Genomic DNA, 18,698 nt, shown 5'->3' with positions numbered 1-18,698 from the left:
TAATAATGACAAATTTTATATTTAAAAAATAAAAGGAAAATAAATATTCTATCTGCAATGACGTCAACATTATCATGGAATATTTTTTCATTTCAAAATTATATAGAAACATATATATTTTTATTTTTTCATGCAGAAAAAATAAATCAACTGACCGATTCTTTAAGTGCCAAAAAACCATGACACATCCACCTTCTTGTTGTACCATCTCTGCATATATAACTAAATCCTTTATCATGATTTCTATCTGGTGCACAAAATGATACTTTTTCAATAGTTTGATCGACAATAAGACCCTTTGTTTCATCCTCAACAACTCGTAAACCATCACCCGATACATGAAGTACAGCTCTTACTGGTCTTCTTCGTGAATTCTACATAAATTAATTAATTTATTTTAGCAACCATAATAATGATATTATCAATTTTCACATGAACTCAATATTGCCAGCAAATTATTGTGAAATTGAATGGTTTTTTTCTTTTTATTTTTTCATTATTCTTACCCGTAGAACTTTCAGTGCTTCTTCGCACACCTGCATTCCCCTCGATTCGAAAACCTCCACACATCCCAAATACTGTATGGAAAAAATAATATAAAACACTGTTATTAAATATATTCATATTTAAGGAGGAAATAAGTGGAGAAATTAAGGATAAAAAAAAAAAAAATATTAACCAAATTGAAAATAATTAAATTAAATTATTATTACCTTGACGTGAAATGCACATGTTGCTGATTTTACAGCATTTTCATCAGCATGCCATTGATGTGGTTTACTTGATTCTGGTACATGTGTGTCTTTTCTCCTTCTAAAACTATCCCTGAAACTTCGTCTTAAACGATCCATTCGTTTACCAGGTGATCTTTCACGTTTCTGTAACGAAAAAAAAATTTACAATAATCAATTAATAAAATATATAACCATCGATTGCAATCGATAAATAATATTTACAAATTTCATATCTTTTTTATTTTCTTCTCACAAGGGTTTTTTTTTTAACTTTAAATAATAGAAATAAATATAAAAAGATATAGGGGGACATAAAGGTAAAGAGATGAAAAATTTGCAGTCGAAAAGCCTGTGATCGAATCTTGAAGCCAGTTCCCAAAGACTCTTTTATATTAAAAAAAAAAAAAATAACGCACCCCTTGGGTTTCCCCCCTGTTTAATTCGTTGACGATATATTTATCCCCCTCTTTCTTCTCCCTCTCTCGGTTTATCGTTTTATTCTTGGTTGCGTATTACCCCAATCTTTACAAGACCCAGGGTGAAAAACGTCTCTAAGGCCTCCTTAATATTCTTCTCCCCATTACCCTCTCTCAATTGTCAAATTATAATTTTTTTTTACTCAAGACAAATATTAAACGACTTCAAATACTATTAACATAATCATAATAATTTCAACATGATAAATATAAATAAATTAAAAACTTGAAAAATAAATTTATCAAGTTTTATATATTTTTTGTAAAACTTTTTTTATTGTTAATAGGAAATTTAATAAAAAATTTTATATTCTCAACATGTGCTTTGAAGACAATGTCAAAAAACAGACAAATAAAAAAAATTTTATAAAATCAAAAAAAAACATTTAAAAATGATCGTATAAATTGTTGCATAATCGGATCACTGGATTATACTTGATACTAGAGTGGTCACGTGTGATCTTCATTTAGTACTACACGTGCATTTAAATATTTTCAATGATACAAAAAAATTTCATACATGAAAATTCAATGTCAATAAAGAAAATATAAGTTTTTTTAATTTTATTGTATTATTGTTTGTAGAATAGGGTTTAAATAGTGAAAGCCTAACCGGATATATATTTTATTTGTCTAATGTATCATTATAAATTTGTATACAAGTGTTTGTAATAATGTCTCATTGAAATGAGTCCCTGAAAGTGTTGAACAAATGGCTCAGTGATTATCGATAATGACAATATGCATGATAAACTTTTGGACTGGTGTGATGAAACATAATCCACTCATCAATGCTGCTGCTGTTGTTGGTGGAAGTGGTACTTGAAAAAAATATATTTATGAATCATCAGTACAGGGAGTTCCTGACTGTCTCTCTTTCTCATTCTCTGTCTCTCCCTCTCAATGCATCAAGAAAAAAGAATTAAAAATTTAATTTGCTTATGACTCATTGTCGAGTGCGCGAGAAACTACTGTACCAACTTGACGAAGCAAAAACGTAACACTTTTTGACTAAATATTTCTGTTTTACTTGAGACTTGTACTTGTACCTGGCTAACTGTTTTTCTATTCACTCGACCTAATCACGGATGGGCTTGTTAAAAAAAAAAGCCATGAAATTTATAATAAAAGTATTTTTAGCTTTTTATTATTTTTTTTCAATTGACAATTTTTGAGGTATAAAACTTTTAATAAATAATGACGTCATGGAACCCTGAATTAAAGTTCATGTACCTAGTTTATATGCAAATATGTTTTACACAAAAATTTCGAGGCGAGACACATAATCGAGTCTCTTGATATTTAAATACTAAATTTTTTTAAAAATGAATAAAATGGGATGGCCTATGAGTATGTTGATTAGTCAACGATGATGATGACTGACCTAACAATGATGACTAATGCGACAAAGAATTCGGAAATATAAGGCCGGACCTGAAGTCATTCACTAAAAATTCTCTCCTCATCATTTTATTGAAAAATAATAATTTCCAAAATCAAAATTTATTACAGCTGCAACTTGGTAGATATTTTCTTTCGTTTAAAAAATTTTAAAAAAAGAATTGAGTGATGGAAAATGGAGTTAACATCAATGACACTGAGTATATTTAATCCTTTCACCATGATATTGTAGACAGGTGCAATAAATGTGAGAAAGTTAGTACAAAAAAGTGAATGCAGTAAGTGCACATTTTTTTCATAGCATGTATTTATAAATTGAACAACAGTGCACCAATATGTACCAGGTGAAAAATTAAATACAAAATATAATAAAGAAAAAAAAGAAAAAAAAACATGACAGTATGTATAAGCAGTGGCTATTGTCATGACAATATGGCAAATAACAATAATCAGCATTTATAATTATCCTCGTATTAATGGATGGCATTGTAACAAGACAATGGTGATGAAAATAATAAATAAACATTATTTTTTTTATTTTTTAAAATACTAATAATAACCAAATGCACATCAGGCAATTTTTATTTATTCTAATATTACATTTTGATTAATGATATTTGCTTATTTGACGTATAACTTGTTATTTATTTATTTATTTTCATGAAAATATCAGAGTTAGTATATAAAAGTTAGTGTTGAACAGTGGCTCATATGGATACAGATACATATAGTACCTGTTATCCTTGAGTTGATATCCCTCGAGCAGGCAAAAACCGGTGTATATACCCAGACTTCTCACTTGGCCTTTTTATATTTTATTTTTTAAAATATATATATTTATTTTTTAAATATGCACATGTATTTTAATTATTATATACCTATTTTTATACACTCAATGTACTTTGACTCTATGTATTTTTTTTTTTTTGCAAATTATGATTTTTACTCATTTTTTTATATATATTTAAAAATATCTTTTAACTATGTAATATTTATTGTTTTTTAAATAATAATAAATAGAAAAAAATTAAATAATTTTTCTAAAATTGTTATGCAAGATGTACGTGACATTATCTTTAACTTGTTGCATCAAAAAACCTCCAAGACGTCATTTAAAAAAAAAAACACATGTCTAGAAAATTCTAATGTTCACAGTAATAATTATTTATCAATGAACAAAATAAGTGGATGAAAAATTATTTATTTCATTTTTATTTTTCTATGAAAAATGAATTATTGGTAATTTTTTAATTTTGAATATTACTGTAGTTTTGATGATAAATGTTGAATACACGGTTTTTATGCTCATCGAGTTGTATGATTTTAGAGAGGTATATGATTATGTCCTTGGCATCGTAATGATTCTCGATGTGTGTCTGTCGATTGTGAGGCAATGATAAAAACCGTGCGAAAAATGTCGATTGTTAAAACTAGTATACAGATAAAAGTACTCAACATATTTAAAACTTTTTTTTTTATATTATAAATATTTTTTACTATTATTGTTTTTTTTTTTTTTTAATTCCTGGCCTTGGTTAACGTGTGACAAAAATATATGGCTGTTATAAAGGAGCCATTGTGTACACGCACTGTTGGATTTGTATATGATTATTTATGTTTTAAAAAAAAATATAAATAAATAATTTTTTTAATATTAAAATTTATATTTTTAATCGAGTTGAGAGTCACTGCAGCATGGAACGCAGCAGGATGATATTCGACTCAAAAAATGGAGAGACAAACTAAGGCCTCTCTTTTTCTTTTACCTCTTTGATAATTTTTTTTTTTTTTTTTTATATAAATTTTATAAGAAGCTATCACAAAAAAAAAAATTTTTTTTAATATTTCAACTCGTATTTTTGTTATGTTAATTTTAAGAGTTTTTTTTTTTGAATTTTATTCGATTATCTTTATGATTTTTTTTAACATTCTAAATTTCTAACAATGTATGAAATTAAAATGAAATTTTTATATTTGTATGTATTAAATGTGTACTTATTCAAGTGTCAAAATTAAACACCTATCTATTTAATATCATGTACTTGATTTATTAATTTATAAAAAAAAAAAAAAAATTCAATGCAAATAAAGCTTAGATATCATCAAAATGTACATAACGGTATATACAATTATACACACACATATATAAAACTTGACAGGTCAGATTATATTTAGCCTGAGGAGGTGTAAAACCAAAATAAAAAAAAATAAAATAAAAAAAACCATCATAGATATAAGTATATATATAAAAAAATAAAACTTTATAAAAACATTTGAGTCATTCGAGAATCTATTTTAGCTAAAAGCTAGTATGATAAAAAATAGGAAATAAGAAAATATGGAAAATATTAATATAAAATATATTCAAGAGGAAAAAAAAATATATGATATAAAATAAAGCATATGAGAGATGCAGTTTTTAGAGGAAATTCAAGGGGCATTTCCGACAGCTGGTCCACACAGTGCCGGCACAACCTGGACATCTGTCTGTATCAAGTCCAAAAGTACTCTCAAATGATTCACTATTAATATTTAAAAAATAATCATCGAAATAATTATTCTTTGTTAATAAATTTAAAAAAAAAACATACCGATAATCGAAGGCCATTTCCAGTGTGGCTTGTTGCTCTTTCGAGTGGCTGGTGGGCGGACGGATGATTACCCATTTTTTTTTTTTTTTTTTTAAATTAATCCGTGTACCTCTTATTACACTCAAAACCCACGTTTTAAAATTATACTTTATATTCCTTGTACATGAAAATACATACAATCACATATGAAATTTTTTTTCGATCGTCAATGTTTTCACCTCGTACAGTATATACAACGAAATTAAATTTATATAAAAATGAGCAATTGTGATTATACTTTCAGTAAATAATAATATAAATAATAATTATAAAATTTACTATTAAATTTTTCTAAATATTAAATAATAGTAATTTTATTAATTTGTTCACCATAACACTTAAATTTCGAGCACTAGTTAAATTTTTTCTATCAGTCTTTATTTGTGTAGATTAATATAATCCAATTTTCAAATAATCATTATAATTTGACAGATTGTTTTATGACACAAATATAATTATCAAAAAAAAAAAAAATATATAATAACACAACACAATAACAATAACAGCTAACAACACAAACAACACTGATAGACGAATGATAAGTTGTTGATGACGATTACAATGACGCTAGTTGTTTTAAATAAATAAGAAATTAAAAAGAAAAAAAAAAAGAAGGTGGGAGATATGTAATTAATAAACAATATGGGATCGATGATCGATGATCAATCGACGAGCATCATTGCTCGATGCGACACGACCGTCCACTGGTTTTTCCTTAGTTTCAACGCACGCGCTTACAAATACCTTTTGAGTTTTGCGCCTGCGCAAATATTATCACCACTAAGTTAAACTGTCTTTGTCTGACATTAACAATATTTAATCCATCTATTAGTTTATCTATATATATTCTACTATAATTTCATAGTATCACCAAAAAAAAAAAAAATTAAATAAATAAATAGTTATCCTTTTAAAAGCACATAAACACTTGTTGTTTTTTAATAATTTAAACTCCAAAATACACAACACTCAATATTACTCCAAAATGTTTAATTTAATTTTTTTTTTTTTCTTTAACTCAATATTTATCAATAATTTATCATAATAATAATAATAATATTAATGTTTATTTATAAATATAAATAAATATGAAAAAAGAATGAGAAATTTTTGATTGTCAAAACAAGTTTTGTTGGAATACTCCAAAGTACTCCAAAGTTAAAAATATATATGTATTATTTTCATGTGATAGTTTGACGGGTATATGTTGTGTTTGTATAGGTACCAAGAGCAGGTCCTGGATGAGGTGATACAAGGGGGAGGGGAATAGATGTTAAGGTAAGCAAAGAGCCAAACCAAAGGGAATAATAATAAAGAGAGAAAAAAATATATTAAAAGAAGGGGACGATATCTTTCAACGGACAGGTAAGCAAGTTTGTGTATGTGTGTACAACAAACTTTGTCTTGAATCAAGACAACAACAGTAAAACTAGTCTCAAGAAATTATTTGAGACTATATATATACACACGATGAAACTCCAACTTGCTTGACTCGCTTTGACGTCACACTTTGACTTGAAGTTTCAAGTGGAATTTCAATGGAAACATTGCTTTTTAATTCTCACATAGTAAAGAATTTAATAATATTTTTTTAAATTTAATTTCAAGGGATATTTTTATAATGAAATTTTAATTATTTTGTGATGATGGCAAGATGAAGTGATTGCTGATAAATATGCAATACTTATTTGCAAATGCATAACCGCTATGATTTAAAATTTACAAATTTGTTTTTTTATGGTTCCCACGTTTTTCCGTTGGTTTCACTGTCACCGTCACGCTCAGTTACATCCGGCGACCCCACCGGAACTCAAAATACGTTTGATCAAAATACAAAATACAATCAGATACATTTTCATCATTTAAATGTCAATGTTTTTTAATTTTTAAAAACAATTATTTAATTTAAAAAATAATAAATAATACACATTATTCACTTTTTAATAATTATTTAAATATTAAAAACACTATTCACTTTTTAAAAAATTGTATATCCATTTTTAATTTGGATGAGTTATTTAAAACTTGTTTTTTAAATTAAATTAAACACTTTTAAATTTATTTGGCACTTTGAAGTATTTTTTTTTATAAACTTTATGGAATATTTTGAAGTTTTCCCCCCGTCCCAGTAAGTGTGTCCCTTAACGGACGATAATATTTCTGAACTGCAAGACTGTTATAAAATTTAAAAAAGAAAAAAAAAAGGCCCGGATCCTTGTTGAGTTTTACCCGACAAACCTCGTCATTTACAGGGCCGTAATATTTACGTAAATTACCCTTTGCAGAATTAACCCAAAGTCTTTTCCTTTGACCTAAATATCAATGATTTATCATAATTTTTTAACAAGTAAATTTACAATACTAGCTGTGTATTATTTTTATAAAAATTATTATTGATAGTATTGTGTTTTGTTTTATATTGCAATGGTAATAATTGAATTGATGATAACGTTAATTTTTTAAAAAAATATAACATGGCTATGTTTAGAGCAGGTACGAGGGTTGGCGAACGGTTTTCGTTGGAGGGAGGTGCAGCTGCCATCGGATAAATGACTGTACATCTGCTTTGAAGCTTTGGCCCCGAGTAATACACATATTACTAAAATGAAAGTGAATACTATATATATTTTTTTTATACGATAAAATATAGTATAGGTATTTTATTTGACCCTTCATCACTATTGATAGTTCATCTCTTGGATAACAACAAATTAAAAAATTTTTTAAATATAAAAATTAATGAAATTAATATTTTAACAATAAATATATCAATATAAAATTAATAAATTATTTATAAAATGTAAATTTATTTAAAAAATAAAATATTTAAATTATTATTATTTATCTATAATTTTATCCAACAAAAAAACATAAATAAATCAAATAATCATTTTTTTTTTTGGATTTTACTGCAGATTATTTTGTTAATAATTATTATTATTGTTGTTAAAAATTATGTTTGTTACATATTTCTATTCAATTTTTAGATTTTAAAAAATTGTTAATAAAAAAATAAATATTCTCACGGGCTGACCATCTGGCTTGGTGGCACACAACCGCAGCCACATGACACGTTTGATACATTTCTGTTTTTTTTTTTTTTATATATGTATGTATTTATAAATTACACGAGAATTTGATTGTATTACATTATTATATTTAAAAACGGTAGATGATTTTTAATTAATAAAAGATAATTATAATTATAAAATGAGACAAGAATTTAATTAAAAATCATCTTGGCGATGGAACAAGCAACCATCTGTGTAATCAAGTGTCATTTCAATTTTGTTATTATACGATGAAGAAAAAGTAAATTGCAAAATTGATCAGGTGGAAAATTTGTTGATCATATGTCTGCTTTTATATGAATATATTTATTTAAAAAAAAAAACCATAAAGCGATATAAATTTATTAAATTTTCATCATAAGATTATTTACTATTTAAAAAATAAATCAACTACTATTTTTGGAATTTTTTTTTTTACATATTATTATTATTTTGGCTTAAACAATTTATGGTAAAAATTTGTAAATGTTTTATTTTGTTAATTTTGATTTAAACTTTTGATAAATTAGGTGGAAAAATTTGAGAAAACATAAGTTGTGTAGTCGACCCTTGTTTATGCTTGCCTGTGAAATATTTCTATTATTAAAACTCGCATAGAGTTCCCTTACTTTAGATAAGATAATTATAATTTTCATGTAGTTTTACTTGTTTTATATGTAATACAATTGTATACAGCCAATGGTGATATGACTATTGTTATTTTTATTATCTTAATTAAAGTTTTTTTTTTTTTTGATAAAAAATTATTTTATAATATGTAACGCGATTTTTTAAAAGTTTAAACAATTGTTAGAGGTATAATTAAAAACTTCATGAGTCATGACAATTTTCATTTACTCGTGTGAAGATAATAGATATTAATTGAATTTGTGAAATTAAAAATTTTTTATTTTTTTTTCTGCTATCACGGTCTGTGAAATGTGACAGCGCGTAATGGGCACATATTGCAGACCGTGATGGCAAAAAAAATAAAAATTCAAAACATGTTTCTATACGTTTAAAAATGGTCTTTTTTATTTGATTTTTTTTTTTACATTAGGTCAGTTACAATATCAACTTATTTGTGTGATAAACTTTATTAAAAAATAATAATTAAAAATTTAAATAAAAAAAGTTTATTTATAAAATTAATTTTTTGTTGTTGTTTTTTATTATGGTAAATTATTGAAATTTATTACACGAATTAGTTGGGATTTTAGTTTGTAAATGTGGAATTTTATTTTAATTTGTAAATGTGGAATTCAATTATCAATTTTTAATTTTTAATTTTTTTTGCCATCACGGTATGTTATAAGTGCCAATTCGCCTGAAATATAAGCAAGCTATTGTAAAACCGGATTATTTTTGTAAATTTGAATTTTTATTTTCAAAATATAAAATAATGTAAAAATAAAATTGTTGTTGTAAATAAAAAATTTAAATAAATTTTACATTAAATAAAATTTAATATTTAAAATTTTCTTAAAATATTCCAAGTCAAATGAATCATGCATGCGAAAAAAAGAGAAATGTATTTTTCCAATACGACAAGTAGGTTTCAAGTGACTCGAAAATTCTCAGTGACAAGACAATTTTATTTGCAATAAAAATTGAATTTCAAATACAACATAATACATAAATTTACAGAATATTCAAGTTAATAAAACAAATCCTAGCTAGAAAATTTGCCTATTTGTTGATCTCTCGAAATCCAATCAATTATACTGAACAACAATGATTTATGAATCTCAGTTGAAATTGAATAATCAATTAAACTCAATGCGAATTAATTAAAGTAAAATACAATATTAACAAGTATCATCATTCTCAGTTGTTGTTGTTGTTATAACAACGACCTCGATCAGACCCCTTCACTTGCACCAATTGTACTACATTACAGACAATTGAATTATATTTTTAATAATCTAACCTTTGCCCATATTATTTACATTTATCAAAACAAAACGATATAAATAAATTGGCATTATTTATCATCACTACCATCATCAATAATTATCAATATAAAGAATGACTCAATATTGTTAAACAATTCAATAAATAAAATTGAAAAAATAAATTTAAAAATAAACCAATCGTGTCATACCTTTGAGAAATAATTTGGTTCAATATTCAAATTGTTTTTCTTTGGTTTTGTTAATGTCTTTTAACCTTAACATCCTGTCATTAATTATTCCGAGTATTTTATAATTCCAACAAGCAAATGAACAAAGTCTCATATACAAGTATCAAAGACACTCGGCTCATTCGCAGGTCAGATGTGAGTCTCATCTAAAAAAAAATAATATAAATAAAAAAAATCATAATAATATTTAAAAAATCATAGAATATATATAATAAAAACGTGCATAGCAGGGTTTATATTAAGAGGGTTCCCACGACACCCCAAGAATACACCAGCAAAAGCGAGCAAAAGGTCTATGGACTCCTATGGGAAATTCTGTAATTCAGAGGGGTGAGGCCTATGTGTACTTGATGTCCACAAGCAATTTAATCGTTGCTATATACACATATCTAACGCTTGTTTTTAATTTCTATATTTTATATTTTTTTTAAACACCTTAAATCGAATCAAGGTAATTTGAAAGATTTATTTTACACTTGAAACAATTTGGATGGTTAATTATTTAATTTAATTTTTTTTTGTTTCAATAATCATTGATGTTTAATTAATTGGTGATCATCAAACACAAAAAACAAATAAATTTTTAATTAAAAAAAATTATTATTTTATTTACACACATGTTTTAATACGTATTTTTCTTTTGGTTTTATATAATTTATAAAAATAATATATAATTTATATAAATTTTTAGCTGAAAGATAAAATTAAATTTTCCATTAAATTATTGATTTTTTTTATAATTTATTATTATTATTATTATATGAAAAAATTTAAATTTAATTTAATAAATTTAATTAATTATTTATTATATTTTTATTAGATTTAGGTAATATATTTTTTATTTATTAATTTGGATATATAGAAAAGATTTTTATAAATAAAAAGAAAAATACGAATGTATAATTGTGAAATTAATTAAATCACGAGGAAAATCAATACATAATATTTCGAGGTTAATTTACACAAGTGGTAAATTGCTGTTTGCATATACAAAAATTAAATATGCGCATTCAAGATTTATTATAAATGTCCGGTTCTTTTTGTGTCCAGTTTATAATCAATCTTAAACGTTGAAGTTGATAATACATTAATAAACAATGGCTAAATTTACAATTTTATGTTGTGCTTTCTTTTTAGCTGCAGTAAGTTGGATTAATAAATTTTTCTTTGACTCAATATTGTTAAAATTATATTAAAACTTTTTAATTTTAATAGGGAGCACAGGCACAAAGTACTCCTGGTGTATTGCAAAAAATTCATGATAACGTTGAAGCTGGAATTGTTGCTGTTCATACTGAAGTACAATCTATTCTCGATGATGCAATAGAAAAATCAAATGAAGTTGCAAACAATCTTAAAAATCAAGGTGAAAAACTTTCCCAAGAAATGTATGAACAACTTCAAAAACAATTGGCTGAGGTAAATATACAATAAATATTTTAAATTAATAAAATTTTGTAAATTTTTTCTTTGATTAAATATTAATAATTAATTAAAATTAAAATAGACAAAAAAACATCTTGATGATCTCGTTAACAATGCTGAAAAAGATGCATCTGAATGTAAATCAGCCGTCGAAATTCTTGACAAAGTTGCCCTTGAAACAATTGCCAACATGAGTGTATGTGTAACAGACAAAATCGAACAAGGAAATGGATATATCGAGAGTATGATCAAGATCACTGAAGATCTCAAAGTTGATCTTGATGTTATCAAAAAAGAAGCTGATGATTGTCTTAAAAATGTTGATGGTCTTATTGCAACTGCAAAAGCCATTGCATGTGTTAATGGGGTAAATTTTTTCATTCAAAAATTTGTAAAATATTTTTTGACTTGTTAATTTTAATATATTATCTTTTTTTTTTAAATTTATTTAGGCTGGTGCTAAAGCAACCTGGACCAGTATGAAAACAGTTCCAGGCTATACTCAAAAAATGATCCAAATGTCATATATGATGTCAACACTTCCAATCAAACTACCCTTCTGCGCTGCTACCAAGGGTCTTGTTGCTTTTTCCCGCGAGACCATTCGCGTTACCGAAGAAGTTAAAACATGTATTAAAAACAAAAACCAACAATAGAATAATAACAAATTGACACTTAGTTATAATATTAATATACTTTAATAAATACTTTTTAAATATTCAAAAAAAATTGTCTATTTATTTTAATTAATAATTAAAAATTTAATTATTACTTTTCATTGATTGTTTCATTAATTTCAAGAATTTGGAATTTACTTATCACTGTTTTTTTAAATCATGTATGGAAAAATTATCCATGACGACATAAATGTGTAGCATCTTTTTTTTTTTTAATTAATCAAACAAAAAGTTTCACGCTCGATTAATTTTATGATCTGATAATGATAACATTCAAGTAAAAAAAAAAAAAATTCTATACTCTGTTGATTTATTTTTATGTATTTATAAATTTATAAATAAAAAAAAAAATAGATAATAAAAAAACACTATGAATTTGTTATTTAAAAAATTATTTAACATGCAAAAAATTAATAATTATTAATTGATTTTGTTGAAATTATATTTTGCAAAAAAAAATGAAAAGCTGGATGAGAACGATAACGTTCGATCTCCCAAAGCGATCTGATGAATTGTAAGAAAAATAAAATTGAAAAATTGTTTATTGAAATAATAAAACAACAAACATAAATACGCGAAAGTATGCCACTTGCAATGAAATGTTATTGTTTATGCGCTGAATTATCTTGACACGATGTTTGATGTTTTGACTGTTGAAAACAACTTATTAATACAAGTGGTTATTGTTATTAAAACTGATGACAATAGTTTACACAAACCAAAAACCACATGAATTTTATTTTTCCATGTCAAATTATATCGACTAAATTTTCATATAAATAGGTATCGTTAAATTTGAATTAAGCACAGTTGATCCAAGTTTGAAAGACAGAAACCAACAACAAACATATATAACCAAGATGAATTTTGTATTCGTTCTTTTTGCCATTGCTTTGGTGTCTGTAAGTAACATTGTTCAAGTATTCTATTAATTTTTTATTAATATTTTTATTGAAAGTAACTAATTAGTTTGAATTTTTATTTTATTTAGGGAGCACAATCAGCTTCAATATCAAGTGAAATTGAAAAAGTTCACGCATCAATATCTCAAAGTATTGATCAAGCAATTACTGAATTTAAAAAAGTTGTTGAACAAGCCAAAGAAAAAGCAAATGAACTTCGTAAAAAAGTAACAGACAAAGCTAAACAAATTTATGATGACACATCAAAACTAGTAAATAAAATGATATCAGATGTTGACAATCAATTCCGTGATCTTTGGAAGAGAGCTGGCAAAATCGATATTACTGAATGTAAAAAAATTAAAGATACTATGGCAGAAGTTGGAGATGAAGCAGGAAAGAACTTGAAACAATGTTTTGAAAAGACCATTCAACAGGGTGGTGAACACATCAACACAATTATTGATGTATCAAAAAATACTACCGCTAGTGCATCTCAATTTTCTGTCGAAGCTCGTAAATGTTTCAAGAAAAATGATGAAGGAGCACCAGCCGAAACTATTATTGAATGTCTTAAAAACGTAAGTCTTAAAAATTTATTATATGTTTTAATTGTTATAATAATGACATTGCTTGAAAAACAAATTTTTAATTAATTAATTTAATATTTAGATTGCATCAAAAATCAAGGAAACAGCATCAACTTCAGTTGACATTGTCTCAGACTCTGTTTCAAAAATGGGTTCACTTTTGTCTGAAGGAGTCAGTGATTCTCCAAACAGTATAACAAAATGCATTGCTGAAGAAAGTATCAGGGCTTTGTTAGACGGCTCTAACAAGGTTCTCGATGAAGCTAAAGCTTGTGTCAAGAGCAATATGGACAAAATGAGTTCATCTCAAAAACAATGGTAATCAATTGACTTTCAAACTGAACAATTTCGAAAAGAACAAAAATAAATACTACGATTCATAGCAGGTCTATGAAAATTGAGAATGTTTTAAAAAATTCTCATATCTGTCTGAATTAAAATTAAGTTTTTCAATAAAAATACATTAAAATAAAACCACTTGTTTAATTTATTTTATAATTGATAAGTTAATATTCCTATGTTCTATTATCATTTAAAAAAAAAAATATTTTTTTCATGTATAAAATAAGGTGATTGATTTATCTTAAAATGTACAAGTGCTAAGTTATCTTTTAATTTGAGGATAATATAGTTTACACAACCAATATTCCACTTGCGTTCTAGTTATAAAATGCAAATTAGTACTGATAGCTTTCCGATATAAAAGCTTCAAAAATATGATGAAATTGTACAGTTAAAATAAAAATAAATATATATTAATTGAAATGAAATTTGTTTTTATTTTTTTTGCTATTGTCTTGGCCTCTGTGAGTGTCATGATTAAATTTATTTTTCTATTTAAAATTAATTAAATATACATTGTTATATTGATGTATTAAATATTAATTATATTGGAATGTTTTTGTTATTTTTTTTTTCAAAGGGAGCTTACGCTCAAGAACAACAAGATAAGACAAAATCACAGGCATTAATTAACACTATCAAAGAAACTCACAGAAAAGTTAGTGAAGCAGTTGAAAATGCAATTAATGATTTTAAAAAAGCCTTCAATGCTGCCAAAGAAAGAGCTAATGAAATTCGTGAAATAATAGTCAACAAAGCTAAAGAATTTTTAGATAAATCATTGCAAGGTACTCGTAAAGTTTTGTCAACACTGGAAGAAAAGTTTGAAAAATTATGGCAGTTTGCTGGAAAAATTGACATAAAACAATGCAAAACAATTGGTACAACTCTCTTGCATCTTGGTAAAGATGCACTTATTAACATGTCAGGTTGCGTTAATAAATCAATAGAATTAGGTACTGAGTATATTAAAAATATATTCAACATTGCTAAGGATGTACCGGAAAATGTCAACTATTTTGCTGAACAAGCACAACGTTGTTTGGAAGGAAAACAACAATCCAAAGAATCAGACGCTAAAAATATCATCACCTGTATAAAAAATGTATGTATATTTTATTATACATAAAAATAGACTAATTTTTTTGTTTCATTTTAATGATTACAGCTTGGATCAGAAGTATTCAATAAAACGACTGAATCAATCACCATAGTTGCTGCAAATGTTGCCAAACTTACAACTCTCTTATCTCAATTTACAACTGATTTACCTGCTGGTATTCCAATGTGTATTACCAACAAAGGCATTGACACTCTTTTGGAAAACTCTCATATTATTTATTCTGAAGTAGAAACTTGTGTTAAGCTTAACATTGACAAATTCAAGCGAATAAATCAATTAAGAAGAAATGTAACAAATTCAATAAAAAATTGTAATTATAATTAAAAATGTAAAATTGATACTTTTTTGTTATTGAAATAAAAATTTTAATATGAAATAAATATTTGATAAAAGATTATTTTTCGTTTGAAGACTGTTAATATAATTTTGCAATTGGTTGCATAATAAAAATTTAAAAAATCTAAATTTATAATTTGTTAATTAATAAAATAAAAAAAGCATATTATCTGTTATTTATTTGTAGTGGTTTATGAGCACAAGTGGTTAATTATCATTGAGGATGAGAATGATAGTTGACACAACGAAGATTACACTTGTGTCCTAGTTATTTAATGGTTATCCTCATCGATATATAAACACTTTGAAAAATCAGAGATAATACAGTTGAAGTTGAATTTGAGAATAGATAATAGCAACAATGAAAGTCACTCTAATACTTTTTGCCATTGTCTTGGTGTTTGTAAGTATTAAAATAATTTATTATTAAAAAAAAAAAAGAAAAACAATTAAATATTAATTTGTTTATGAATAAAATTAATTATTAAAAATTAATAGGGAGCTCAAGCTCAAAACCAAGAAGAATCAAATCCCGAAACAATTGCATTGGTAAATACAATCAGAGAAACTCAAAAAAAAATAACTGAAGCTGTTGAAAAAGTAATCAAAGAATTCAAAGCAACAGTTGATATTGCTGTTAATAAAGCATATCAAATTGGCAGAGAATTAAAAGAAAAAGCTAAAGATTTTGTTGACAACACATTGGTTGGTGTTATCAATTTCATAACAGAACTTCAAAATCGTTTTGATGAACTTTATAAAAAAGCAAAAAATACTGATATCAGCAGATGCAAACTTATCGGTAAAACTATATTGGATATTGGCAGTGGTGCAGTTGATGCAATGAAAGGTTGCGTGGGAAATACAGTAGAACTTGCTACTCAGTATGTTGAAAATATTATCAATAAATCAAAGTCTGTTCCTGGTGATGTCACTGAATTTTCAAATCAAGCTCGCAAGTGTTTTGAGGGACGAAAAGAAACTAAACCATCTGATGCAACTGAAATTATAGAGTGTATAAAAGAAGTAAGTTAAATTATATTAATTTAATTGATTATTAATATGTTTAATATTTATTAAAACTTATTTATCAATTGTTTTTTAGATGGGAGCAGCTGCCTACAATAAAACTTCCGAATCAATGAATGATGTTTCAACACATTTTTCCAAGCTTTCTGAACTTATGTCAGAAACTTCAAAAAATGTATCTTCAAGCATGCCAAAATGTATGGTCAACAATGGTATCAATCATTTATTGAATAACTCACATATTGTATTTGATGAAGTTCAAGCTTGCGTCGTAAATGCCATCGACAGTTTTACAAAACAAATCAAACCTTAAATTTATCTGTTAATTATATTAAAAATTTGTATTGATTTAATATAGATGTGGAATTTTTTTTTTTTGTTGGAATAAAAATATATTATATAGCTAAAATAAATATTTGGAATGATTTATTATTTTGAAAATTTAAATTATATATTTATGAACACAAGTGGTTAATTATCATTTGAAATGAGAATGATAGTTGACACAACAAATATTCCCACTTGTGTCCTAATTATTTTATGCCATCGTTGATATAAATACTCGACAAAATCAGAGATGTACTACAGTTAAACATAAAACTTTAAAACATATATAATTATTAATTATTGTCAATAAAAGCATTAAAAAATGAAGCTCACACTTATTTTCTTGGCCGTTGTGCTATTTACTGTAAGTAAAAAAATATACTATATTCTTTTGCGATTAATAATATATTACTAAGTACAATTTGAACATAGGTAATTCAAGCTCAAAGTTCAGACGATGAAATAGAGAGAATTTCAGCGAAAAATCATATTAAAGAAATTCAAGAAAAAGTGAGTGAATCTTTTAAAAATGCAACTCAAGATTTTACAAAAACTCTCAATGGAGCTAAGGAAAAAGTAGCAGAAGTTAATAAACAATTAGTCGACTGTTTCATGTCATGGTATGCTGATGTATTGGGAGATTAAATTAACATTAATAATTATAATATATTGTACATTAATTGTACCACCAGTTGTGTTTAAAAACAATTCAAATGTTCACCAAATGAAATCCATAATAAACGAATAATTCACTATCATAAAAAAAAAATTGTTTATTTAATATTCAAGTAGACACAAAAAATACTAAAACGAAATTTTCAAACAATAATTATGTTAAAGTATTTTCAGTAAATTAAATTATTAAAATTGAATATTCTTTTAAAATAATTTTTACGTGATAAATTTTGTTGGCGCTATCATAATTATAAGCAAAAATAAATTGCAATTTTTTTTAAAACTTTTTATCAACCCTTTTTATTAAAATAGCAACTGATAAATAAATTAGAGATGACCTTTTTTTTTATCAAATTATTCACTAGGTAGTATGAAAAATAAAAAAAATAAAATAAACTCAAGGTGATTTTATGAATTTTCATCAAGTAAAGATAGTAAGAGGTAATCTCTAAAAAAAATATTAAAATTATATAAATTTTTCAATTCAATTTCCGTTAGAATAAAATATAAAAAAAAAAAAATTTTCTAAAGCTCTTTAAGGTTTTCCATTAGCACCTTTGTTTAATGACCTGCCAAAAATAAAATTCATTGGTTTTCTCGATAAAAAAAAATATACAGATAGTTAATAGCAATTATTGATAAAATTTTCTAAATAAAAAAAAAAGAAGAATGAAAAGAAAGAATAAATGACCTATTACCAAATATTTTCATTAAAAAAAAATCTATAATTTGACATATAAAAAATAGATAAAAAAAATTTTATGATAATAAAAACAAGTTTAAAAATCAATAATGCACTCAATAGAAAATTAAATTACGACCTCATCGTGATTGTCCT

At 25.2% G+C, this 18,698-nt stretch overlaps 5 protein-coding genes across 7 annotated transcripts in view; 4 read left to right on the top strand and 1 right to left on the bottom strand.

The window, feature by feature from the left end:
* Window positions 1-18,698, bottom strand: part of LOC122861208 (protein numb) — a 29,261-nt gene that overhangs the window by 7,033 nt on the left and 3,530 nt on the right. Inside the window, exons 1-4 of one of the 3 annotated variants that reach the window (XM_044165440.1) lie at window positions 5,203-6,230; window positions 714-878; window positions 507-578; window positions 156-374 (exon numbers count right to left, since the gene is read on the bottom strand). In XM_044165440.1, coding sequence (XP_044021375.1) covers window positions 156-374; window positions 507-578; window positions 714-878; window positions 5,203-5,277 — 531 coding nt within the window. In that variant the 5' untranslated portion in view covers window positions 5,278-6,230. Of the gene's footprint in view, window positions 1-155; window positions 375-506; window positions 579-713; window positions 879-5,202; window positions 6,231-18,698 lie in introns of those variants that run through there. The other 2 variants (XM_044165441.1, XM_044165442.1) reach the window with 2 other exon arrangements.
* LOC122861214 lies at window positions 11,391-12,585 on the top strand. The gene is made up of 4 exons (XM_044165458.1): window positions 11,391-11,576; window positions 11,650-11,853; window positions 11,942-12,226; window positions 12,312-12,585. The coding sequence occupies exons 1-4, from the start codon at window positions 11,532-11,534 to the stop codon at window positions 12,513-12,515; spliced, it is 738 nt and encodes a 245-aa protein (XP_044021393.1). The 5' UTR covers window positions 11,391-11,531; the 3' UTR covers window positions 12,516-12,585.
* On the top strand, window positions 13,323-14,502 carry LOC122861213. The gene is made up of 3 exons (XM_044165457.1): window positions 13,323-13,438; window positions 13,528-14,019; window positions 14,111-14,502. The coding sequence occupies exons 1-3, from the start codon at window positions 13,397-13,399 to the stop codon at window positions 14,348-14,350; spliced, it is 774 nt and encodes a 257-aa protein (XP_044021392.1). The 5' UTR covers window positions 13,323-13,396; the 3' UTR covers window positions 14,351-14,502.
* LOC122847886 lies at window positions 14,419-16,040 on the top strand. The gene is made up of 4 exons (XM_044145745.1): window positions 14,419-14,433; window positions 14,951-15,475; window positions 15,539-15,781; window positions 16,017-16,040. Exons 1-4 carry the CDS (start codon window positions 14,419-14,421, stop codon window positions 16,038-16,040), a joined length of 807 nt encoding a protein of 268 aa, XP_044001680.1.
* Window positions 16,148-17,208, top strand: LOC122861212. Its single transcript, XM_044165456.1, has 3 exons — window positions 16,148-16,232; window positions 16,328-16,855; window positions 16,935-17,208. Exons 1-3 carry the CDS (start codon window positions 16,191-16,193, stop codon window positions 17,169-17,171), a joined length of 807 nt encoding a protein of 268 aa, XP_044021391.1. The 5' UTR covers window positions 16,148-16,190; the 3' UTR covers window positions 17,172-17,208.

This window comes from Aphidius gifuensis, linkage group LG1, assembly GCF_014905175.1.
Source record: "Aphidius gifuensis isolate YNYX2018 linkage group LG1, ASM1490517v1, whole genome shotgun sequence".
Classification (NCBI taxonomy): domain Eukaryota; kingdom Metazoa; phylum Arthropoda; class Insecta; order Hymenoptera; family Braconidae; genus Aphidius; species Aphidius gifuensis.
Note: the sequence above shows the minus strand (reverse complement) of the source record. Positions and strands in the feature narration are given on the sequence as shown.